General features: G+C 48.0%; 1 protein-coding gene across 1 annotated transcript; it reads right to left on the bottom strand.

Annotated features, from left to right (window-relative positions):
* Positions 1-5,256: 5,256 nt before the first annotated feature.
* Positions 5,257-25,856, bottom strand: CENPN (centromere protein N). The gene is made up of 10 exons (XM_061548451.1): positions 25,379-25,856; positions 23,884-23,929; positions 22,859-22,918; positions 21,387-21,460; positions 20,731-20,901; positions 19,830-19,931; positions 19,655-19,703; positions 17,368-17,489; positions 9,030-9,156; positions 5,257-7,050 (listed from the first exon to the last, which is right to left on the bottom strand). The coding sequence occupies exons 1-10, from the start codon at positions 25,547-25,549 to the stop codon at positions 6,908-6,910; spliced, it is 1,065 nt and encodes a 354-aa protein (XP_061404435.1). The 5' UTR covers positions 25,550-25,856; the 3' UTR covers positions 5,257-6,907.
* Between the last annotated feature and the right edge of the window lie 129 nt (positions 25,857-25,985).

Here is a 25,985-nt window from a genome sequence, read left to right as displayed (position 1 = left end):
ATATGGCTTACCAAAGATACATAAAGAAGATACACCCCTTCGTCCCACCGTCTCTACTATCAACTCCCCCACCTACAAACTGGCTAGTTTTATGTCTGAAATCCTGCGGCCTTTCACTGGAAAAACCACCTCTGCGGTACTGAACTCTACTCATCTGGTATAGACAATCAAGGGTATTTCCCTGTCCCCAGACGACCTGCTTGTCAGTTTTGATGTGGTTTCCTTATTCACCAAAGTTCCTGTACCTGACACCATCGCAATCATTGAATACTTGGTTCATCAAGGACTGAACACTGAGGTACCCCCCCCCCCTGATGAGACACTGCTTAACCGATACATACTTCACCTGGAATGGAACTTTCTACAAACAAACTGAGGGCACCCCAATGGGCCCCCCCTATCTCTGGTTGTAGCCAACTTTTCATGGAGAAATTTGAGACTGACGCCATCCAGACTGCCACTCTACGCCCAACCTTATGGAAGAGGTACGTGGATGACACTTTTGTCATCTGGCCACATGGCCGGCCTGCTCTCGACCAATTCCTTGACCACATCAATTCCATACACCCAGCCGTCAGATTTACCATGGAAGTCGAAAAAGATGGCAAGCTACCTTTTTTGGATGTCCTAATAAAAAAAGAGACCTGATGGTTCAATGAGCCACTCTGTCTACAGGAAAGCTACCCATACGGATGCTTACCTAAAACCGGATTCCCACCACCATCCATCCCAGAAGAATTCCCTCATCAAGACTCTACACCATAGAGCTCAATGCATCTCTGACCAGGAACACATTGCCAGTGAACTCAAGCACGTACACCAAGCTTTTAAGGCTAATGGTTACTCTGACTCTATAATCCGGACATACAGTACCCTGGCGTCTACAAACTAAGTTGTCTCTGTGGTAGCAGTTACATTGGAGAAACCAAACAACATGCCTCGGACCGCATCCGTGAACACAAAGCAGACCTAAAACACGGTAGGACCAACACCTCGGCCGTGGCAGACCACGATTATAATTCAGTGGGCTCACATGACATTGACTTCTCCAAGCCATCTGGCTACCATGAGAGATTCGTTCATGAGGTTATTCACATATACAAACACAGAGACAATTTCAACCGAGAAGATGAATTCTGGCTTAGCAATCATCATTGAAAGGATTTGATCAACCATTTCGGGTCTTAATTGATTGTGTTCACGCTAACGGTGACTTTCAGACCGAATTCCATTCTCTTCCGCTCCCCCCTCCTCCGTTCCGAGCATAGATGGACTCGTCCACCGCCAGTTGCTGTCCGTGGTGCTAACGTTAAACAACCGCCACTTTTTTCAAATTTTCTTGCCGTGGTTTTCACACCTGATGATGATTGCTTGTGCTGCAATCGAAACATCGTGATAATTTTATTGTTTTATTTTTTATTATTTTATTGTTTTCCCTTCTACGTGACTTTACCGAAAGAACCAAGAATATGAATCCCTGCAGTCACGAAAGCTTTAAATCGAAATTTAACCGCAGGGGTTGTTCGAGTTTAACCGGCTCCTGATGGGGCTGCAATCCGCGCCGGCCACTTTCAGAGGTTGATGGAATTGGTATTGGCAGGTCTCCAGTGGGATTCGTGCCTCATCTACTTGGATGACGTCATCATTTTCGGCCGCACATTCGATGAGCATTTGGATCGCATGCGGGCTGTTTTCGTTAAGATGCGTGCGGTCGCCTTGAAATTCAAGCCCCAAAAATGTCATCTGCTCCAAAAATCTGTTCGATACTTGGGCCATAAAGTCAGTGAATTGGGAATCACGACGGACCCCAAGAAAAGTGCTTGCGTTCGGACATGGCCAACCCCCACCTCGGCTAGCGAGGTGCGCAGTTTCATCGGCTTTGCCTCTTATTATCGCCGATTTGTCGCGGGGCTCGCGTCTATAGCTAAACCTCTCCACGTCCTGACAGCAAAGGGCCAAAAATTTAATTGGGGGGAGGAGGAGGCTGCGTTCCGCTCTATTCGTGATGAGACTTTTCGTTGCCGTTCATTTTGGACATGGACGCCAGTAATACCAGCATTGGTGCGGTGTTATCCCAAGTCGTAAATGGCGTGGAGCACGTGGTTACGTATGGCAGCAAGATGCTGTCTCCGGCTGAGCAGCGGTACTGCGTAACGCGCCGGGAACTGTTGGCCATTGTGGTTTTTGTGCAACAATATCGGCCATACTTGTACGGGCGACACTTCGAGGTGCGCTCCGATCACGCGGCGCTCCAATATGCGCTGCGTGTGGACCAGCCCTCCGGTCGATTGTCACGCTGGCTCGAAATCCTGCAGGATTTTTCATTCAATGTTAAATATCGTAACGGTTCTCGCCATACTAACGCCGATGCCCTATTGCGATTGCCAGCACCCGGAGAGTGCGCTTGTTTTTCTGGTTCGGGTCGTTGTCGACCGACCAGCTCGACCTCCCCCTCCCCTCTCGTTGCGTCTGCCACGGACGTGATGGGGGGGACGGGCAACGTCCTTGTTGCACGGGATGCAACTTTGGAGCTGGACCTTAAGTTGCACCAGCATGTCAGGGAGACCGCCGATGGTACGGCTCCGCGGGGTGTTAACTCATTTGTGCTGAGGGGAGGGTTGCTCGTACTGAGACGGAGGATTGCGCCGTTATGCTATTGTTGTCCCTACCGCCCTGCGTGCATAAACGGCTGTTGCACCTCGGAGTGCAGAAGACGCTGGCTGCTCTTAAATTGTATTTTTATTGGCCAGCCATGGCCTCCGACGTTGAGGATCTACTGAAAGGCTGCGTGTAATGTGCCTGGCGGAAGCCGCTGGCGAGATCCTATTGTCCTCCGCTGCAATCCATCCAGGTGTCACGGGTAAATGAAATTGTTGCCCTCGATATTCTCGGGTCGTTTCCCGCTTCTGCGCGTGGAAACAAATACTTACTCGTGAGCGTTGAGTATTTCTCATGCTGGCTTATGGCTTGGTCGCAGCCCAAATCAATTGGCTGTGGCTATTACCGAGGCGTTCCTTAACGGCTATGTTCTGGATAAAGGTGCCCCTGAGCGCCTCTTGACGGATCAGGGCAAAAAAATTCCTCCAAGCTGCTGTGTGAGGTTTGCGATCTGCTGGGAACGAAAAAGGTATGCACGTTGCCGTACCACCCGCAAATGGATGGCATGGTCGATCGCCTACACTGGACTCTGACCTCCATGTTCAGTCACTTGGTCAGCGAGTCACAGGTCGATTGAGATTTGCATATTCCTGCGGTTCTTGCCGCTTATAGGATGACCCCTCACACGTCCACTGGCTACTCTCCCTTCTTTTTGATGTATGGGAGAGAGGATGATCCTCCCATCGATGTCCAATTATAGGCCGCGCCTGCCCCGAAGGTGTCCAAAATTTCTGACTCGATTCGGTTCACGATCGGAAAACTTTCCGAGGCGCGGGAAGCCGCCAGTGTTAACTCTCGGGCCAGGCAGCTGGCTCAGTCCTTTGTTATGTAGACTAGCCGTAGTGTCAAGCCGCACCTTACCATAATAAAGGCTCAGTCCTTTGTTATGGAGACTAGCCATAGTCTCAAGCCACACCTTACCATAATAATAAAAGTGGGCCGGTCCTGGCCCATCCCCCTCCCTTAAACCAGTATATATACGGGGTAGTATCCCTTGGAATCTCTCATTTACTTGATTACAGCAAGCGCGCTGTGACGGTTCCACCTGAAGACGGAAGCCTGTTGCCTCCGAAACGTCGTGATTTTAATATTATTTTAATTTTACTTTTATTATCTTCTTGGTTCTTTCGGTAAAGTTACGCGACTTTACCGAAAGAACCAAGAAGATGAATCCCTGCAGTCACGAAAGCTTTAAATCGAAATTTACTTTTATTTAGATTTTTACCTACGTGACTTTACCGAAAAAACCTAAGAATAGAAGAACCTTTATAATACTGTTATAATGTTAGGACCTTTATAATGCTGTGAATTTTTTATGATGAATGCGGGGCCTAGTTGTCAATAAAGCCTGCAGCTTGCCTTGTTGTGACTGTTACCCTTAATCGAGTAAGTGGATTCAAACTTGCAATAATAAAATGTCTCATTCATAAGACAATGTTATGATGCTGTGGTGTTTATTCATTGTTGGTGTTTCTGTGTATTAACAGATGCTGTATCCGTGCTGTTTTCTTACCAGTTTTACCTCTCGTTCAATTTCAATAAATGACGTTCGGAGTCAGATGTTCACCCTGGCTCTGAGGGTTTATAGGAGACGCGAGGTTATCTACTCAGCTAGCTCTGCAACGCAGCGCACAGCGAGGCTGAGATAGTCTGCGACTCAGTTGGACTCACTACACATACACAGACACACATACAGACAACTCCCATTTGCCAAAAAGTGGTGGTGGCGTCACCACGGCGCTTTTGCCAGGCTATGTAAACTTTAAGGACACGTGGAGTGTTAAACGCCCGCTGGGAGGTCACGGGATAGATACAGGTACCATGGGTTAACTGAGATGACTGGCAGATGCACCATCTGTGTCCCCTACTGTGCCAACTTGCTGGATTTTAGCCGCCTGGCGATCCGCTCATTGTTGCGAGCATCGCTCCTTTGCCCTCCATTGTTGTTGGACAGCGATTGCCTCCAACTCTTCTCCAGTCTGTGTTCTGCCCGTTTAGCCCGCTCTGTTTGGTCAAACAGAATCTGTTTGTGCATGCGGTGGCTGGGCATGCGGGCTACATGACCAATCCAATGCAGCCTTGCCTGCTGGAGCAGTATCGAAACCTTACAAATCAGTCTTGCAACGGGAGACTCTTGAGTGGTAGTCAAAATCAGCCGTAAGTTTTAGCTTCGCAGAGGCAAAGGCTCCGAGTCACTAAGAGTTGAAGTCTTGCAAAGGCAAGTTCCAGGTTAGCACTCGTGACCAGCTAAGAGTTTTATTTCCTGCTAAGGCAGACTCTAAGTGTCCCTGGAAGCAGCCACGTTTTATTTTATATATTCCTTTACATTGAGTCTCTCACAGAGTCAATGACTTCGCAAAGTTGTGTTGTGATAAGTTACATGATTGAGGAAAATGGTTGATAAGCGTCTTGGCCAAGGTGGAGAGTTTGGAATCTGATTGATTGCTTCTGTGAACAGGTGTCTTTTATCAGGTAACAAGCTGAGATTAGGAGTACTCCCTTTAAGAGTGTGCTCCTAATCTCAGCTCGTTACCTGTATAAAAGACACCTGGGAGCCAGAAATCTTTCTGATTGAGAGGGGGTCAAATACTTATTTCCCTCATTAAAATGCCAATCAATTTATAACATTTTTGACATGCGTTTTTCTGGATTTTGTTGTTGTTATTCTGTCTCTCACTGTTCAAATAAACCTATCATTACAATTATAGACTGATCATTTCTTTGCCAGTGGGCAAACGTACAAAATCAGTAGGGGATCAAATACTTTTTTTCCCTCACTGTATGTATGAGCGCAAATCCACCACTGGATGAGGTCCTCCCCACACACCATACAAACCACTACCAGCACTGTCACCAACTCCAGAAGCTTAGCTTTGCTCACAAAACCCACCATTACAAACGAGTCTTAAAAAGTAGTTTAATAGAGTGATATTATACAGAGGGGAAATAGCAGTTAATCCACTGCCTTTATTGAAGGCCTCCCCATGCCATGTCTGGGTATATTTGAACATATTTCTTCACAAGAAGAGCTTGAACAGGTTGGCGAAAGAGGAGACCCCAGCACTGGTTAAGATATAATTCTCCACTCATTAGCTGTGGCCAGGAATCAAACTCGTGAAGCTGGGTTCATAGCGCAGTGTGGTAACAAATGTGCCCCTGCCGTACCCCAAAAAAAAAATTGAGCCAATCAATAAACCCAATTCTGTACATTTTCTAAACAAATAACGTCAACAATACAAACTATGTCACTGTCACCCTCTTGAGGGTTTCACACCACTCACCGATGGCAATCTATCGTAATTGCATGATGTTATCTTTCTCGCCTGGTATACAGGTTATCGGTTCAATCCCTACCCTGACACGTGTATATTTGGAGTTTGCATGTTTTCCCTGTAGCCGCATGAATTTTTTCTCAGGGTCCTCTGGTTTTTCCCTCTACATTTAGAAACATGCGTTAAGATTATGTAGCTGCTATAAATTTCGACAAGGCACTTTCGTTGGGCTCTCATTTGTGGCCTGCTCATGTCTGAAAAATAACTAATAGCTCAGTGGGCTTTATCTGGTAAAATAAAAATGGGTTTAGTTTATTTCTGGTGATTTGCTTACCTTTCCTATACTTTGCACTCATATAGGTGTTTTTGTAACTTTCTGACCCGCCCAGGATTTCTCCAGGATAAATATTCTGATTGCTATGGCTCCAACAGCCTACCTGTCTGTAGTGACAGGGCTGTCGGGAAAGAATGGGCAAGGCCAGTTGTTTGTTAGGTTATTTAGGATGCTACTTGACTCTGCATTGTCATTTTTCATTTCCTGATGTGACAAGCTGTTTTGCAATGGGATAAGTTGACTCCACATATTTCACACACTTGCATGAATAACTATTTTTCATGTCATATTTCCAGCAAATGCATGTTGACTTAATTTCTTAAAATTTCCGTTATTCACTGCATAGCTTGCATGGATGATTTAAGTAAATCAAAAAGAGCATGTTTGCATAATGGTAACATTTTACCACAAAAAACGTATTATCACTGCCATTTGTATTAATACTACTTAACTAAAATAGCAATTAAATCTTAATTGTATGTGCTCCCTGCTCCTGGGTCCCTCTTGAGTGATAGACAGGAAAGGGTGCCAGACACGTTGGTTTCCCTTTGTGTTAGTTTTGGCGAAGAGGACGTGAGCGAAAAAGATGATGATGGGGTCAGGAATAAAATTTGAGTACATGGGTTTGTAGCGGGACGGCACGTCACTGTGGAGTGTTCTCCACGGAATTTCCTGTTGTGCTGACCATGAATGAGTTTGCCCCTTGCCTCTCCATGACCTTGAAGAAGTTGCGGCCACGTTGAGGCACCATGGTGAGTAATCCAGGCAGGGGAGCAGCTGCCAAGCCTGTGATGAAAGAGCCACATGTCAGATTCATCAACTAAAACTGCTATTTCACTATTAGCATTGCTTCATGTCTCACTGAACATTTCCTGAATTGCTGGGAGAATGGAGTAGGTGGAACAGACGAGCAGTCACCACCATGGCGATGTGTAACAGGTGCGGAAATATATGTTGGGTTGCTAACTATTAGATTTCTGGAGGAAATTGTCATTCAAGCAAATTGTCTCAAACATAAAAAGGTACATATTATATTGTCTGGAAAAGGCTCAATGAGTATCATGAGTCTTTTTAGAGATAGTCCTGTATGGGAATGTTTCTTAAGTTCTAATTAAATACAATGTTTTGCTACAGGAGGCAAACTGAACATACCTGAAAAACCATTCAGGTGATAACTAAAAGATCCACATAGGCTGCGCTCACAACCTGTTTGCTGTACTGCTACCTACTGGACATCTCGCAGGTCATCAAGTTATGCAGTTTCACACGCAACAATATATATGTTTCAGCATGTAATATTTTTTTCTAAAGACATCTGTTATTAAGACTGTTCTGTTCTGTTAGGAGGCAGTGTTAAAGATGAGTGTGGCCAGATTATTTGAATTGTGCTTGGGAACCATTGCCTATGCAGATGTGTTTGCTGTAATTGTTAAGGTCCTGATAATTGGTTTTTTACCCTTCTATCTGGCAACAAAACTGACACCTTTTTTTACAAGGAGTCATGTTTACATAGACCACAATACCTGCAGTCATAATGCAAACAAAAAACATAACTCTGATAATGTGCACTGTCCTTGAAGTTGATTGGTCCACACCCGAGACAGCTTTCCTTAGAGCCTAGTCTCACATGGGTTGGACCAGATGACGCCAAAAGGCGCACAACTCAAAGACAATGCACCATCAGAGTATGAGAGCTCGAGGTAAGCATTTACACCATTGGAACCTCATTTGCCAGTAAAAATACGATAATTGGTTGTTTACCCTTCTATCTGGCAACAAAACTGACACCTTTTTTACAAGGAGTCATGTTTACATAGACCACAATACCTGCAGTCATAATGCAAACAAAAAACATAACTCTGATAATGTGCACTGTCCTTGAAGTTGATTGGTCCACACCCGAGACAGCTTTCCTTAGAGCCTAGTCTCACATGGGTTGGACCAGATGACGCCAAAAGGCGCACAACTCAAAGACAATGCACCATCAGAGTATGAGAGCTCGGGGTAAGCATTTACACCATTGGAACCTCAGTTGCCAGTAAAAATATGATAATTTTGTTGCCAGATAGAAGGGTAAAAAAAACAATTATCATATTTTTACTGGCAAATGAGGTTCCAATGGTGTAAATGCTTACCCCGAGCTCTCATACTCTGATGGTGCATTGTCTTTGAGTTGTGCGCCTTTTGGCGTCATCTGGTCCAACCCATGTGAGACTAGGCTCTAAGGAAAGCTGTCTCGGGTGTGGACCAATCAACTTCAAGGACAGTGCACATTATCAGAGTTATGTTTTTTGTTTGCATTATGACTGCAGGTATTGTGGTCTATGTAAACATGACTCCTTGTAAAAAAGGTGTCAGTTTTGTTGCCAGATAGAAGGGTAAACAACCAATTATCGTATTTTTACTGGCAAATGAGGTTCCAATGGTGTAAATGCTTACCTCGAGCTCTCATACTCTGATGGTGCATTGTCTTTGAGTTGTGCGCCTTTTGGCGTCATCTGGTCCAACCCATGTGAGATAAGGCTCTAAGGAAAGTTGTCTCGGGTGTGGACCAATCAACTTCAAGGACAGTGCACATTATCAGAGTTATGTTTTTTGTTTGCATTATGACTGCAGGTATTGTGGTCTATGTAAATATGACTCCTTGTAAAAAAGGTGTCAGTTTTGTTGCCAGATAGAAGGGTAAAAAAACAATTATCATATTTTTACTGGCAAATGAGGTTCCAATGGTGTTAAGGTCCTGTTGGCCGAGTGCTACGTAATACCGAGAGGGGCCAGAGACTTGACAGCCTCGAGTACGTTCTTGCTCTCCAGTTTGACCTTCATGCGGAAGTGCTCAGTGTGCCCCTCCATCTGCGGCACCACCTTGTATCCACGGAAGCGCGTGTCCATCTGCAGAAGTCAACACATTATTTGGCGATGCTGCACTGGCAGTGGTGCACAAGCACAATTAACAACATAAACACATTGATCAAAAATAGTGTGGCCTTAAACGAAAAGATATATAATAGGTGCCGTTTCAGGCAATGGCCCTGCTATGCTATGAAGAAGCATCACTGCCCGAAACGTTGCCTATTTTGTAACCTGCCTTTTAAGGCAGTGTTATTCACAAATTATTGCATTTTTTTGTTAAATATACATCTAAAGAAGGGTTATTCAGTGGCCAAGGTAATGTCCTGTTTCTGCTAAATACACTGCAGTGCTTGCACAACTTCTGAAAAGGCTGCCTTTAAAGGTGTAATACTGTTCCAGGAGACTTGGACGCCGGGGTTGGAGGCACACGTATTTATTCCGTGTCGGATACAGCACAACACCGGACGTACAACACTGGAGGGGGTATCGCCCCCTCACCCGTCTATCTGGGAATACACACTCTAGCTACGCCTAGCCTACCTCTTGGTCCTCCACTAACGGGCTAGGGGAGGCTAACTAGCCCGACCCTGGCAAGTCGGGCTTACGGCACCCGGAGTCCCAGACCAGCTCTTACAAGAGCACCGGCCCTGGCTCTCGGGGCCACGCCACTGGCTCGATCCTGTCCGGTCCTGACAAGGGCGGTGATCCAGGGGAGTCCAGGGCTCTATCTAGGCGATCTTCTGTCTTCACTGGTTAGCTTCAACATCTCTCCTCGAGCCCTCCGGCTCATCCCCTTATATACCGAAACCCAGGCTGCCCGGTGCGGACGTCGCTGGGAGCACCTCCCCGTGCACCGACATAGCCACGCCCACTGTGTTTCTTTCCCGTGTGATCCCATGTATAACAGCCCCTCCGTAAAACCCCTACATGACCCCCCCCTGTACAGCTCGCAGCCGTCCCGGCTGCAACAAAACGGCAATAAAGGTGTATTTTCCCCTTGAACCCGCGTGTGCCTCACAATGTTTTTTAACAACAATAACAACAAGAACAGTAACAACATGAAGAGAAAAACAACCCGACGCACCCCCCTCCGAATAAATACGAATTCCGTAAAAGCACCATATATACAATTTGCAGAAAACACACCACACACACAACACACAGTGAACACAACATATATACAATCCTCCGGGCATCACAAAAGTCTGCGCATTTTCGCGCGCGTTCTTGCAGCAGGCCCGTCACACGGGGCAACCCCGGTTGGCGCACTGTTGGGCGGCAACCGTCCGTGTCCGAGTGAGTGACTTCCTGTTGTCGAGTGACCCCGGCATCCCCAGGAGGGGTTGGCGGGCGTGAGCCCGTCACTCCCGGTGCACCTGGGGGCGGGACAGCCGGCAGCACGTTAGGTGAGAGCAGCGGAGGCGGACCCTGGGAGTCGGCGGACCCCCCACATGTTTGGCCACGCGTGTGTGAAGTGGGAACTCGGACCGCAACGAACGGTTTCAATCTGGAGGGGTGCACAAACCACCGCCGCTTCCCCCATTTGATACGTACACACTGAGGCCGCAAAACCTGAACCACCTCCACAGGACCCCGCCACGGCCGCACCAGTTTAGAGGAGGTTGCAAGTGGTACTTGGGGACAGTGCAACCATGCCCTGTCACCTGGTTTCCACTGCAGAACGTGCGCCCGACCCAGCCTGAGCCTCTCGTTAGCCTTCTGGCGGAGGTCCGAATTCTGCATAGCAGCCTCCCGTGCCTCTGTTAATTTAGCAATATTGAATTTTACATGGTCGGCCAATTTAGATTTACCCCGCGGCGTGGAGATCTGCAGCTGGGTCTGAACAGGTGGGTTAGGTTCGCGGCCGTACATCAGGAAAAAGGGGGAAAATCCCGTCGCCGCATGGGGAGCCATCCTATATGCTGCCAACACCCCTTGAATTTGAAGGTCCCAATCGGTCTGTGAGTCCGAGACCTGTTGGGACAGCATTGACGTGATGGTTCGATGCAGACGCTCCACCATCCCGTCAGTTTGCGGATGATATGGGGAGGTACGAATTTTTTTCGTTCCCAGGAGCTCACAGACCTCTTGGAGAAGTTTACCCGAAAAATTTTTGCCCTGGTCGGTCAGCAGCCGCTCCGGAGCACCTTTGTCCAGGACGTATCCCTGGACAAATGCCTCCGCGATGGCTGCTGCCGACTGGTTGGCAAGGGGCCAGGCCATAGGCCAGCGCATAAAATATTCCACCCCGGTCAACAGGTATCTGTTGCCCCTGGGCGTAGCGGGGAATGGGCCCAGAATATCAAACGCGACAAGCTCGTTGACCCTGGAAACTCTGATGGATTGCAAAGGCGGGTTAGACTCCCGTGCTGGTGGTTTACGTTGCGCACACCGAGGACATGACCCCAACAGATCCCCGACATCCCTTGTCATGCCCGGCCAAAAAAAATCTAGCTGCAGCATGGCGAGGGTCTTTTGAGTCCCCAGGTGGAGGAGACGCTCATGCGCGGCCCACACCACCTTACCCCGCAAAACAGAAGGGACCACCAGCCGGTGTCGATGGGATCTCCCGTCCCAATGCATTAACAGACCCTGGACCATCTCCCATGAGTCGACATCAACCCTCCCCCGCCCAGCACTTCCGACGCGACGACGCAACGCGAGGAGGGAGGTGTCTTCCATCTGGAGGCGCCCCCATTCAGCAACAGGCAACCCCAGTAAGGAATCTGTTCCCTGTTGTGTAATCGAACCCGTCATCGACGTTGCGTCAGCGGCAGCCGCCAGGACCGGAACGGACATCGGAGGCCTGCAACGCCCCGACCCAAGGAGGCATGCGCATTCGGAGGTGGTTGGCAGCCGTGACAGAGCGTCCGCATTTGTGTGGCGAACGCCCTTACGATACGTAGTTTCGAAATCGAAGTCCTGGAGAATCTCCAACCATCGAGACAATTGTCCCGATGGTTGTTGAACTCGCAGGGCGTACTGTAGTGCCGCATGATCTGTGCGGACGGTGAAATGCCGACCGTACAGATATGGGCGATACTGTTGGATAAAGTTAACAATTGCCAACAGTTCCCGACGGGTGACAATATCTTTGCTCCGCCGGAGACAACACCCGACTACCGTACGCTACTACCCGTTCCACGCCGTTTACCACCTGCGAAAGCACGCCCCCAATTCCCGTGTTGCTCGCGTCCGTGTCGAGCAAAAAGGGTTTGGAAAAATCAGGGTAAACCAAAGGAGGAGCCTTTACCAGAGCGTCCCGGAGGGATCGAAAAGCAGCCTCCTCCTCGTGTCCCCAGTGAAACCAGACCCCCTTCGATGTCAAAGCATGTAATGGCTTTGCAATCGTTGCAAAATCCGCGACAAACCGTCGGTAGTACGACACGAATCCAACGAAACTCCTGACCTCTCCCACAGAGGTGGGAGTCGGCCAGGAGCTGACACACTGCGTTTTGGCGGGATCGGTAGCAATACCTGAGCGTCCGACGATATGTCCCAAATAACACACAGATTCGCGTAACAAATGACATTTCTGGGGTTTAAATTTCAAATTAGCAGCCCCCATTTTTGAGGAAAACCGCCCGCAACCTCTGGAGATGTTCGTCGAATGTTTTGCTAAAGACGATAACGTCATCCAAATAAATCAAGCACGAGTCCCATTGTAACCCAGCCAAGACCAATTCCATCAATCGCTGGAAAGTTGCCGGCGCTGAGTGGAGTCCCATTGGCAACCGGTTGAATTGGAACAGGCCGTGCGGTGTACGGAATGCAGTTTTGGGTTTCGAATCATCGTCCAGAGGAAGCTGCCAGAATCCCGAAAGTAAATCCAATGTGGAGAAGAATCGCGCCCCCGCCAAGGCGTCAAACGATTCGTCCATCCGTGGGAGCGGGTATGCGTCGGCAACAGAAATTTAGTTCAGGCGACGAAAATCGACGCAAAACCGCAACGAGCCGTCATGTTTTTTAACTAAGACAATCGGCGCTCCCCAAGGGCTGATAGAAGGAGAAATGATGTCGGCGGCTAACATGTCATCAACGGCCGATTTGACATGGTCCTTTTCGGCGGGACTTAACCGAAAAGGATTCTGGCGTATTGGCGTGCTGTCACCCGTGTCAATATGGTGTCGCAGCAGATGAGTACAGCCCAGATCGTATTTGTTTTAACTGACGACGTCGGAAAATTCACGCAGCAGTGTTCTAAGCTTTTGACGCTGTAAGTCGGACAGGTCCGTCGATCCCGCACAAAGCGCCTCGAGCCACCCTTCATCACTGTCCGTATGTGGTCGCGGCAGAGGAGCAGTGCTCACGTGATTAACGACGGGCTCCTCACAGGGCACGGGCGTTGCATGTGCAAGCACGGTCCCCTGTGGAACCACCTCCGTCCGCGATCCCACATTGAGGACCGCGATGAAAGGGTCCCCGTCCCGTTTAACGATGGTCTGGGCCGGAATTAGGTGAGGTCCGCTAACCCCGACCCTAGACGGTCCCAGCAGAACCCCCTGGTCCCCAATCCCCTTAGCGAAAGGCCGACGTAGTTTAAGAGGCACAAGCATCTGGGCCCCCGGCGGTACGCGTACCGTTCTATCGACGAGCGCCGGTACCGTCGCGAACGCCGTCCGACCCGCAGAGGGAGACGGCAGAAATGACATACGTCGGCCCGACGGGAGCTCAATACAGCCCTGGTCGACTAAGATACGGATTGGCATTTTGGCCAGGAATTCCGTCTCCAGCAGGCACGGAACCGCCAGCGAGGAGGAGACAAAAATTGGGCCAGAAAATTTAATATCCCCGATACAAATTTGCGCTCGAATTTGTCCAATGATGCCAAGTGAGCCCCCAATAGCAGCATAGAACGGAACATCAACGGGCAGCAAAGGACGGCTATGAACAGGAAGAATGTTATAAATTAATTCCGAAATAAGTGTCGCCGATGCTCCCGTATCGACCAGGATGCGCACCTCAACCCCATCAATGTGCCCCACAACGACTGACGACCCCGACGACGCGGCCACAACGCGATGGGCCAACACGGACCACTGGCTGGGTTGGATATTAGTCCCCACAGTGGTACGTGTTGGCGCGACGGTGTGCAATTTCAGACCCCCGTTCGTTGCGGTGCGTGAGTGTGTGATGGGTGTGTGCGTAGGCCAACCATGTGGGGTGCCGCGACTCGCCGGGTTATGTTGGAGCTTGGGAAGAGGCGCGGCGTCCTGTTGAGGCGTCGCCCCGCGCTGCCGAGGAGACCGGCATCCCGAGGCCACATGACCCCGGAGGCCGCAATTGTAGCAGCGCGGAAGCGCTCCCGATGACTTTGGCTGGTCCAGGCGGCTCGGTCCGTCCCGAGCCGGCCGTCCTCCCGCTCTCCACTCCAGCGGACGGTCGACGGCACAAATTTCCTCCGCCGGGAGGGTGGCTGCAGCCATGGCACGGCCGGTCGTCGCCTTGCTGGCCTTTCGTCGCTGAGAGAGTAAGTTGGCGTGGATGTGTCGTGCTGCCCGGAGGGAACACATCTCAGCGTCGTCCTGCGCCACGACGATAATGTCCAAATCGTCAGCCAGCAAGAGGATCTTCTCCGTCACCATGGCGTCCACTCTTTCTTCATCCATTCGCGGGAAAGCCGTTCTTGCCAGTGCCAGGAGAGCTGTGCGATACGCCAGGGGTGACTCCGTGGCACCCCGCTGATGATCGTAGAATAGCTGTCTGCAGTCAGAAGGTGGTCCGTAGACTGCAGCCAGAAGCTGAAGCGCCATCTGCAGCGTGGCGCGCTTGGCTTTCGGCGCCGAGGTGAGAGTGGCGAGGGCATCGCTGTCAAGCATCGCCGGCAGCGCGCGGAGAGCCTCGGTGTCCGTCCACTGCGCCATCTCCTGGTGGGCGAAGAAGCGCCTCTGGAAGCCGCCCCAGTCACCGTCTTCGCCCACGAACTCCTTGAGGGGAGGTAAACGCTGGTGCAACGCAGCGGCCGCAGTCGAAGGTCGCCCCCCGTCGCTCCCGTCACTCGGCTCGGCTTCGGCGTGAACGACGAGTGGCATCGCCGGTCGCACCACTGGTGACGCGCTGGCCGCTCCTGATGTACGCCCGACGTCGGACGCGAGGCTCAGCCCGGCCACGCCCTCAGCAGTCACTGCGGCGATGGTGGGAAATTCAAAATCCGTCTCCGTAGAAATGGCGGGAACCGGTGCTGCCCGTCGGCTGTCGTCGCTCCGTGGTGGTCCACCAGCCCCCAGCCGCATAATTTCGTCAAGTGTGGCGGCAGCAGCGTAAAGTAGCTCCGCTAGTCGCGCGTGAGCCTGCCGCAGTCCATCAACTGACGGCTCCCATCCATCCAGACGCTGCGGTGTGGATGGACCCGGCCCCGGCTGCTCGGCGTCGCCTTCAGCCATCTCGGGCTCAACTTCGGCAGCGGTGTCCTCCGCCCCCGGTTCCCTGGCACGAGTCGTCCGTCGCGTGTCCATGTTCGTAGCAGATCACTTCTGACACCAGATGTAATACTGTTCCAGGAGACTTGGACGCCGGGGTTGGAGGCACACGTATTTATTCCGTGTCGGATACAGCACAACACTGGACGTACAACACTGGAGGGGGTATCGACCCCCTCACCCGTCTATCTGGGAATACACACTCTAGCTACGCCTAGCCTACCTCTTGGTCCTCCACTAACGGGCTAGGGGAGGCTAACTAGCCCGACCCTGGCAAGTCGGGCTTATGGCACCCGGAGTCCCAGACCAGCTCTTACAAGAGCACCGGCTCTGGATCTAGGGGCCACGCCACTGGCTCGATCCTGTCCGGCCCTGACAAGGGCGGTGATCCAGGGGAGTCCAAGGCTCTATCTAGACGATCTTCTGTCTTCACTGGTTAGCTTCAACATCTCTCCTCGAGCCCTCCGGCTCATCCCCTTATATACCGAAACCCCCGCTGAGGGGTGGGGCCCCGGGGGATCCCAGCTCCGAGTCAGCCCCCCAGGCTGCCCGGTGCGGACGTCGCTGGGAGCACCTCCCCGTGCACCGACATAGCCACGCCCACTGTGTTTCTTTCCCGTGTGATCCCATGTATAACAGCCCCTCCGTAACACCCCTACAAAGGCCCTGCAGAAAGGTCTATTCCCAAAATGTTAGCGTGGTGAATGTTTCCATAATATGGCAGTGGTAATGATGTGACAAGTTATTTTAATTTGTTCTTGTTCCCCACTGCCAGTCAGAAAAATGACTAGCTTTTCTACCCGTTTCGCCCGAGACTTGGATTCTTGTCTTGGATTAATACACGGCCTACGCGGAGGGTGGGTGGGGGATGCGTGACGTCAGCACAAATGTGACGTCACCGCTCACTTGCCGTGCAATATATTATATCCATTATTGCGCCCCCCCAAATACAAAAGTCTATTGTTAGACTTTTAGCATTGTGTACAGCCTGGATGCGACCCACATGCCAAATTTCAAGTTTGTAGCATGTTGGGAAGTATACTAAACGATTTAGGCAACTCGGGAAGGGAATGACGCGAGAGCTGAAAATTGTCATGTTCCCTTAGAAATTCCAGACAGCATAAGCTGTGCAAATTTCATGACGTCAGACCTCAGAGTTTTTGCTGCTTCACACAAACAGATGTATTATCTGCTTTATATTTAAGAGCGAGCTGAAAATAGTCGCGTTGACTTAAAAAATCGAGACAGCTATGTCGCGCATTTGTGCGGGATACACGGTCTACGTGGAGGGTTGGGGGGGGATGCGTGACGTCAGCAGGCAAACTGCGTAACACTGCCGCATGCGGGTGTCATCACAGATGTGACGTCACCGCTCACTTGCCATGCAAAATATATCCATTATCGCGCCCTCCCACCCCCCAAAATACAAAAGTTTAATGTTAGACTTTTAGCATTGTGTACAGTCTGGAAGCTACCCACATGCCAAATTTCAAGTTTGTTGCATGTTGGGAAGTATGCTAAACATTTCAAACAGACACACATTCACAAATTTCCCTTTTATATATATTAAGGTTATAAAATCAATGTCCAGGTCAACACAGCCAATACCACTGATATAACCTTTTACCATTATTCCTTTAAGTTCTGCAGCTTTTGCAAGATCTGATTTTTCTGTCCCACCATTTGGCGTTAGGTTTTCTCCTTGGACGTTGGGCCCTCTGTACTTCCACTCAGTACTTGATAGCAATATTTGCTAGAAACATTGCAAGGAGTTAAATTTTCTCGTTTTAAAAATGTGTGCGGTCTTCGTGGTGAAGCGTGTCGCCGATACCGCGTAGGAGAGGCTTTCCAGCATGGGCTGTGGGGCATCCCCGAAGGCCTGGCGTGTCAGGGCCATCGTCCGCTGCTTCTCTCTCAGGTTCTCGTCGCAAGAGCGAGGGTCCAGCGGCACCACTGCCTCACACCATCAGCACAACCAAGTCAGGTATAGCCAGGGCTACATTTCTAGGCACATGACAAAAGTTATACCAAACGTGGTTTTGCTGGGCACATATATTTCAGGGTCGCCAACTCAGGCAGGCAAGAATTTACATCAGGGGTGGGGAAACGTTTCCTTACCAAGGGCCGAAAAGGACTTTAAAATACAGTGGTACCCCAGAGATCAAACTTAATTCGTTCCAGAAAGCCATTCGAACACCGATTTATTCGAACACTGAATTAATTTCCCCATAAGAATTCATGTAAATGACATGAATTGGTTCCAGACACAAGCAATCTCTCATTATAAAGCATTTTTACACGAAGTTTACAGTAATTACATACATAAAATCACACAAAAAAACAAGAAACACAATAAATGGAATAAATATATGGAATAAATGAAATAAATGAACATTGAACTTCACTTTACCTGTAGAAACGAGAGTTGATGGCTTGAGTGGAAGGTGGTAAGGAGGAGGTGGTGGTGTTATTGTTTGGAAGGGGAGTCTCCTTCCATAATAACGTAGGTTAACTGCCCTTCTGGGGTTATTTCTCTTTTGTGCCTCTTTTCTGCCACTGTGAGTCACTTGAGCTCTTTCTGACTAAAAACTTATCTAAAGAGCCTCTCATACGGTAAAACCTTTGTTTGGACAAGCGTCATGCACGCTGGCCATACGGGTCTCAGCCGTACAGGTTCTTTCAAGTCGCGATTGCCCGTTCGACCTCCGAATTTCGTTCGGTTTCCGGGGCAAGAAATGTTCGGAAATATAATTCGACCACCGATTTCTTCGAGTTCTGGTGCGTTCGATCTCCGAGATTCTACTATACCTTTGGCCAGCAATCGTACATTAGTTGACAGCAGAGGTGGGACAAAGTCATTGTTATGCAAGTCCAAGTCGAGTCTGAAGTCATCAAATTCATGACTCGAGTCTGACTCGAGTCCAAGTCACATGACTCAGGTCCACACCTCAGAGGTGGGACAAAGTCATTGTTATGCAAGTCCAAGTCGAGTCTGAAGTCATCAAATTCATGACTCGAGTCTGACTCGAGTCCAAGTCACATGACTCGAGTCCACACCTCTGGTTGACAGTAAACTTTGATCACACAAATGTAGGTATTGACTGCTCAGATCTACTCCCCTCTAATAATAATACCCGATTAAAGTGGCTAAGATGCTCAGTGATAGTTAGTGGACCAGTCTTGATTTGAAGCTTTCGTGACTGCAGTAATCCATACTCTTGTAGTGACATAAGAAGGGAGGGGCTGCTGGGGGCTCTGGGATCCCAGGCGAGTCCAGACGCTTAAGCCTCTGGGCGCCAGGCGCTGGGTTCCCAGGGGGTCCAGATGCTTAAGCCTCTGGGCGCCAGGCTTTGGGTTCCCAGGCGCTTATGCCTTTTTGGCGCCGCCAACGGGGGGGGGCTGTGTGTGCTCTGTGGGATGTCTGGTGGCGAACACGGCCCGACCCCTCGTTGGACCAGGCATAAAAGGAGAGCTCCCTGGACGATCAGGGCCCAGTTGTAACTCAAGACCCAAGACCCACGACCAGCCATCTGAAGATCCTGGGATGCTGTGAGAGCCAGTGGTGAGACTCTGGAACTCCCGACTCTACGACCTTGTGAGGGCGAGTTCCAGAGCGTAGCCAGAGTAGAGTATCTAGGCTGTGTAGCTAGGCTGTGTACCTAGGTTGTAACAGAGTATCAGGACTGTTGGAGTACTGTTGGAGTGTTGTATTGTAATAAAGACGTTACCTCTACAAGTGTCTCCGGAACCCGTTACACTCTGATTCTTTCGTTAAAGTCATGTAGATAGAAAATAATAATAAAAGCAACACGACGTTTCCGTTGCAACACAAGCATCAGTCATCACCTGTTGCAACACAAGCATCCGTCATCACCTGATCAACGTGACTTTACCGAAAGAACCAGAGAGTATAGTTAGTGGACCGTTTTGAAATGGTAGGCTTCATGTGGCCACGGGCCACATGAAATGAGATCGTGGGCCATATTCACCCTCTGGGCCATAGATTCCCCACCCCAGCATTAGAAAAACTAACCACACCATTGCATAATGTGGACAACTGCATTTGCAAACACATGTTCTTAATTTGTATTGAAAAAATCCTGTTTGTAGAGTTTCACCTTTTTCTTGGACACTTGTCTCTTGTGCCAGCTTGTTGGGCCTGTAACCCTAAAAAATAAAATGGTGCTTTTTAAAAAATTGCAGTTCATTGAAAATATGGGCATTTTTTTAATTTGACAGTGCCTCAAGTTCAGGCAGCCAAAAGCATTTAAACTCGGTCATTTTAATCAATACCTCGTTAGTCCTCCTGAGAATGATCTGTGCAAGAGATTCAAGGTTGCGGCCTTTCAGCGGCACCACTTGAACTTCACTATAGTTCAACGTGGCCTGAAGTGCCTGGGACAAAAAAACATTGGTGAAATTTATAGTATGAAATTTATAGGTTAGGATTTCAAGTAATAATGGCTCACATTTAAAATAATGCTATGACATTGGTAGAGTGCACACATGACTTCAACTCGATCACAAGTAGACTTCTGATCTCCATTTGTTTTTACCTGGTTATAAGCATCATGTGTCTATACAGTCTGACATTTTAGCTGGATTTTGGTGGATTATCGATACAATTTCAAAATATAAACAGAAGTAACACTATCCCCTTTAACGTTCACATCCTTTATAATTTACAGTATCATTTCCTACATTAAACACATTGCAGTTTTCATTAACAATTTAAAAGTGGTCAACAAGCTTATGAACCTGCAATTATTTTGTTTTATAATCCTTTCCAAAAATAATATTGAGGCATCAACTCATGATTGAGGTGTTTCAATTACATGTCAGCATCTATTAAAAGTCTGCAAATTTAGTGGTGACATTTTTAGTCAGATTTATGCAATAATGTCCAGTTAGTCCTTAAGTCTGAGAGCTTTCCCAATTTCCATACTGAAAAAGGAAGGTGACTTCATCAAATGTAAAAACTAAATTAATCATTGGGTAATCGAATAATGGAAAATTTAGAAGCCAAACAATAACATGAGCAAGCTGGTTTTAGAAATATACTGTGTATTGTCACTAACTGCAACGTTACACCAGGCTTGTATTTTTTTATTGGTATTCTGGAACTCAATATGGACCCTCAACATCTACTGTGTTGTACAATGCGCAAAAGTGTTGAGTCCCAAAACCCAATTACCTGGATGATGTAATCATTATAGGAGGCCTTCAGGTCGGCAATGAACATGTGGTGGCACTGCGGGTAAAACACGATGTTGGCCATCTGGCCCATGGAGACAGTACTCCGTGCACCCTCCATCAGTATCACTTGTATCCACACGGCATCCTCCCGAACGATCACTGCCACCACCTGGTAATCCGCATGCATGCAACACCGCGTGTTACAGCTCTCAATGTCAAAAAGCAGTGATTTCCTGCTCAAATTTGCATTATCTATCCAGAGGAAAACTCTGCTGTTGACTTTGCCACAACATGGTACTTATTTAATCCACCCCAGAGGGATAATGGGCAAAGAAAACTCCCAACCAGGATTTGAACTTGCAATAGTGAGCAGCTCGCTCTTCTTCTAAGCCACTTAACCAATAAATCAATACAGACACATTGTTATTGACAACATTCCGAACGAGGTCTTAATTTTTAATTTCATATTTTCTGGGTAGCTGGTAGACTGGAGTAAGTGGCACATGGACTATTAGAAACTAAAAGCAAGAGGTATACTGGATGTTGGTGTGCTGGTTGCTGAAATATTTTCAGAGTTTCTGACCCAGACAGACCAAGGTAAAATTAAGCCAAGCCAAATTTTTTTTTTTACCGGATAGCACAGGAAGGGCTTACGTTTTCAAAATATGCGGAGATGTTTTCTTGCAGCTCGTACTCTAAATCTCCAGCATCAAAACACTTGTCTGCTTCTGTGAGAGAAAAGCACCACCTACAGGTGACCAATTTATATACACATTATCAATTACTATGGGATGTGTAATTTGGATACTTATTTCTAATTAATATTTAAATGACATACGGGCAGTCCCCGACTTACAAATATCTGATGTACGAACATCAGCACTTATGAACACCGATAAGATATTATTTTTAAATCCTTAATATTAAGTTCACTTGCTTGCTTGCTTGCGCGCTTACGACCGTGCAAATCTTTCGGTCGTTTTTTAACCCACTTCCCGTGATCCAATCGAGCTGACATTTTGCACACAGACTCATTGTGCGTGACAAGTTATTTTCGTGAAATTTTTTTTACAAAATGTTACACTTTTTAGGAAAAAATAAATTATATTTAATTACCAATTGCTTAATGGTGGCAGGCAATCATCTGACCCATAGGTGGCATCCATCTCAAGCCAGAGGACGAGAGGACTCTAACCGCCACGCATATAAAGGATTTATAGTGAAAAACTTTGTTTTTACGGGTTAATTTTTTAACCATCCAATTTGCGAACGTTTGCTCGTACTTGCAAAACCGAACCACGGAACTATTTTATCCGGCGAAGCGATACTCCACGAGATGTAATGAGTCCCAGCATCAAGCATAATGCACGGCAGTGAACTGGTCGCAACTTGTTTCGTGCATAACATCGTATGCTGTTTGTACTATTGCTTAAGTTTTGATATCATTGTAACCCTCATCATGTCTGAGAAACGAAAGACTGATTGATGCAAGTGATGTTGCTGCAGCGAGGAACTGCCGCACCATTGATTTGGAGGTGAAACTGGACACAATAAAGCGGTCTGAGAAATGTGAAACTCCTACGAACATCGGATGTGCATTAGGCCTGAACCAGTCGACGGGAGGAACAATAGAAGGCAAAGCTCGAATTATTGAACACGTCAAGGGCTCAGTGTCTATGAAGTCGACTATAATTCCAAAGCAAAGGGAGTGGTGTAATCAGTGAAATGGAAAAAAATGTATGCATCTCTCCTGTTACACAAGCAAGCCAGCATCAGGATTCATGTTACTTTACCTTTTATTTACTGTACAGTATTTATTACAGTATTACATGCAAATGTACAATATTTATTCTTATTTGAGTTTAACTTTTTGTTGAACCATAGCAGATTTTATAACACTGACCATATGTAAAATTAAAAACATTAGATTAGTGAGTTCCAAGATACAAACCATTCGACTTAAGAACAGGTCTTAGGAACGAAACCCCTTCGTAAGTCGGAAACTACCCATATTTATATAACATCTAGTTTAAGATTATGCCTATCTCTATTCTTTTTTTACTATTTACACTGGAGTTTTGTTCTCACCTCGTCCAACTGGACAGCAGTGCAAGTGTGATATTTACCCTGGGGGTTTAGAAGCTGGAAGACTGTCCACTGTTTCTTATTGGGGGTTTTCTGCAGAGCTGCCAAAGCAACAAAACGTGACAGATAGAAGTGTTGATCATTGAAAAACATCGCAAGTCTAAACTGAAAACAAAATAAAATAAAACTAAATTAAATCACGACGTTTCGGAAGCAACACAAGCATCCGTCATCAGGGGTGACTGCTCCAGCAAAATTACTGTAGCGTATGAAGAGAGCTATTTAGAGACACGTGTTTATATAGGGTACTAGGGGGGGAAGGAGCCAAGGGGTGGGGGGGGGGCATGTGGCAAGTCGTGTGGCGTCGCAGGAGGTTGGGCAGGGGATTAGCATAAGTTAAGCCGATAGATAACCATCTTTTTTCTTTGTGATGCCAGGGAAGGGTGAGTGTGAGTATGGTGCCTGTATGACGAATGTGGCGGTGGGGGAATGGGGGAGGCAGGGGAGAGTGGGATGGGGGGGAACAATTTTTGCGCTATTGCAACACTGTTGTACATCAAAATTTCTTAGTGATGGTGGTGTATCAGGCTGGGAGTAAAATACTGGAAATATGGATATGGCTGTAAAATTATAGGGCAGAGTTAAGCCGATAGATAACCATCTTTTTTTCTGACAGATGCCTGTGAGCAGTAGCCATGTGTTGATTTCACCCCATCTCCCCACAATTCATTTTGATGTGGTTGTGATTCAAGTAAAAAATTGAGCATTATGCCTTATCTGTTCCATGCCACATGTTGTATCTGTATTGATTTTTCTCTCATGGTCTTGTTTATTGTCTGTTTGTTACTTTTGAAAAAAATCACGTGTAGTTTATCTCGATTGTTTGTTCTCATCTATAACATTAGTTCTGTCTCTATACTATCTCATTCGATCAAACCTTTAGCATATAAGAATATAATCGGTTCTTACGCACACCATTTGATGCCTGTATGGCGAGTGTAAGAATCTACTTTAAGCCAAACATTTTGACATGTCCAGTGTTGTGAGCAGTTGACACGAGCCTTACAGAGAAGGCTGAGCTCAGCCACCTTCTTCAGCTCCACATTTTTCTCCTGCAAGATGGAAACAAACAACATCAGATAATCAGATAATTCCATTCAGGTGTTATCTCAGCCCATCACATTTCTGAGATGCATAAAATTAGTGGGACATAATTTGGGGGATCTTTAGTTGCAGTCCTATGGATATATTTCCCACCACTATAAGAATGTGGAATTTTCACCACTGGCTTGGGGCTATTAGCAAAGATGAGCATCACCCCAATATAATTTGGGAGTGGGAAAAACTAACAACTTTATTTTGAACAAGGTTTCAGCTGTTAAGGACACAGACCAGGACGTTGGCCTGGGAAGAGGTGATTCTAAGTGTGTGAACCAGGACATGAAGGACGGTGAAGTGGATGTGTGGAGGTAACGGCCAACGACAGGAACGAGTGGAGGAGGACCGAAAACAAGACCCCACATGGAAGATGTTTGGGCTGTTAATATGTTAGGGGCTTAGACATTTGTGATGATGTGTCACGAGGGGGGGGGGGGGGGTTGAGAAATATGACGTCACATGAAAATGCGAAACTTTAAATAAACATAGACTACACGTTCTACTTAATTAAATAGACTTTTAAATGTTTTCTCTTACAACATCAGAGTGCAGCGCCACATTAAATACGCACTACAATGACAATAATTTGAAGCGTGTTTTATTTTCAAAATGGAAATATTATTGGGGGGGGGGGCAGAGCTTTGTGACGTCATATTTGAGGGGAGGTATGACTTTTTGTGACGCCGTGTGACGAGGGGGGGGGGTCAAAAACCGTCCAAAATCACGTGACGTAATTTATGGACGGCCCCTTATCTCTTGACTTGGTCCAAAGCCAGAACGTGCACATTGCGTGACGCCCTAGCCATGGCCTCAACAGACATTCCAGCTGTGCCCATAACCTTTCCGCTAACCCTACTCAGATCTAGCACACGTGTATCCCTCTCACCTTGCCTAACATAAATATTTTCTAACATAAATCTTGCTCAATCCAGACTCTACCCAGGACTGCCACTCACCCTAAACCAAACCTCTACTCTCACACCAACACTCACCCTTAAACACTAACCCTCTCTGCCTAACCCAGACATTGCACCTCATATGTGTGTATATGCAGCAGAGGTGTGGACTCGAGTCATGTGACTTGGACTCGAGTCAGACTCGAGTCATGAATTTGATGACTTCAGACTCGACTTGGACTTGCATAACAATGACTTTGTCCCACCTCTGAGGTGTGGACTCGAGTCATGTGACTTGGACTCGAGTCAGACTCGAGTCATGAATTTGATGACTTCAGACTCGACTTGGACTTGCATAACAATGACTTTGTCCCACCTCTGATATGCAGCACCTTTGTCAATCAACTACTAGATGACAATCCGGAGGGAGGATAAATATTTGAACATACGTTACATTTTGTCAATGCTTGTTGGTGCAGGCGGGGGGGGGGGGGGGTACAGATGCACCTTGCAGAAGCGCACGGCCGCCGAGATGAAGTTCCCCTTGCCGCCGCGCGTCACCCGGCCCAGCGCCTGCATCTGCGACCCGGAGAAGACGCCCCAGGCCTCCAGGACAGACAGGCACTCCGCCTGCCTCAAGCGGTACATAGCGTGGCGCAGAAGCACCCACGGCTCCATTGCCGGCGTGGAAGAGTTGGCCAGCACACCAAGTGCCGCGGCTGCTAAACTGCGGGACGCGAGCGCACAGACCCCTTTCGCCGGCCTTGGCGTGAGCGACCAACCGACTTGCAGACTTCACACCTTTATTTTACCTTTTTGATTACACACAACTGCCTTATCTTCAACCGTAATCGTTGTCGATCGCCGCTGTGTCAATAATGAGGAGTTATTCGTCGTGTGTCTCACGGCGGCGCTTATAAAGCGTTGCGAGTCACTCGCGCTGCTCGTCATAGAAGCAGCCAGAGCGTTGCCGCCATCTCGTTTGTATGTGGAGTGGGGAGGAAGAGGGGGTTCAGGGGGGGGGTCAATTTAAGCGTCTCAGCCAATCAGGGACAAGACTGCGCGCCTGAGCTCGCCTCGGATTGACGGAGACGGTCGAGGGGGCGTCGCCGGG

Source organism: Lethenteron reissneri, chromosome 9 (genome assembly GCF_015708825.2).
Source record: "Lethenteron reissneri isolate LAM-NWPU_2019-01 chromosome 9, ASM1570882v1, whole genome shotgun sequence".
NCBI classification, from domain to species: Eukaryota; Metazoa; Chordata; class Hyperoartia; order Petromyzontiformes; family Petromyzontidae; genus Lethenteron; species Lethenteron reissneri.
The sequence above is the reverse complement of the archived record's forward strand: the minus strand, read 5'-3'. Positions and strand labels throughout refer to the sequence as shown.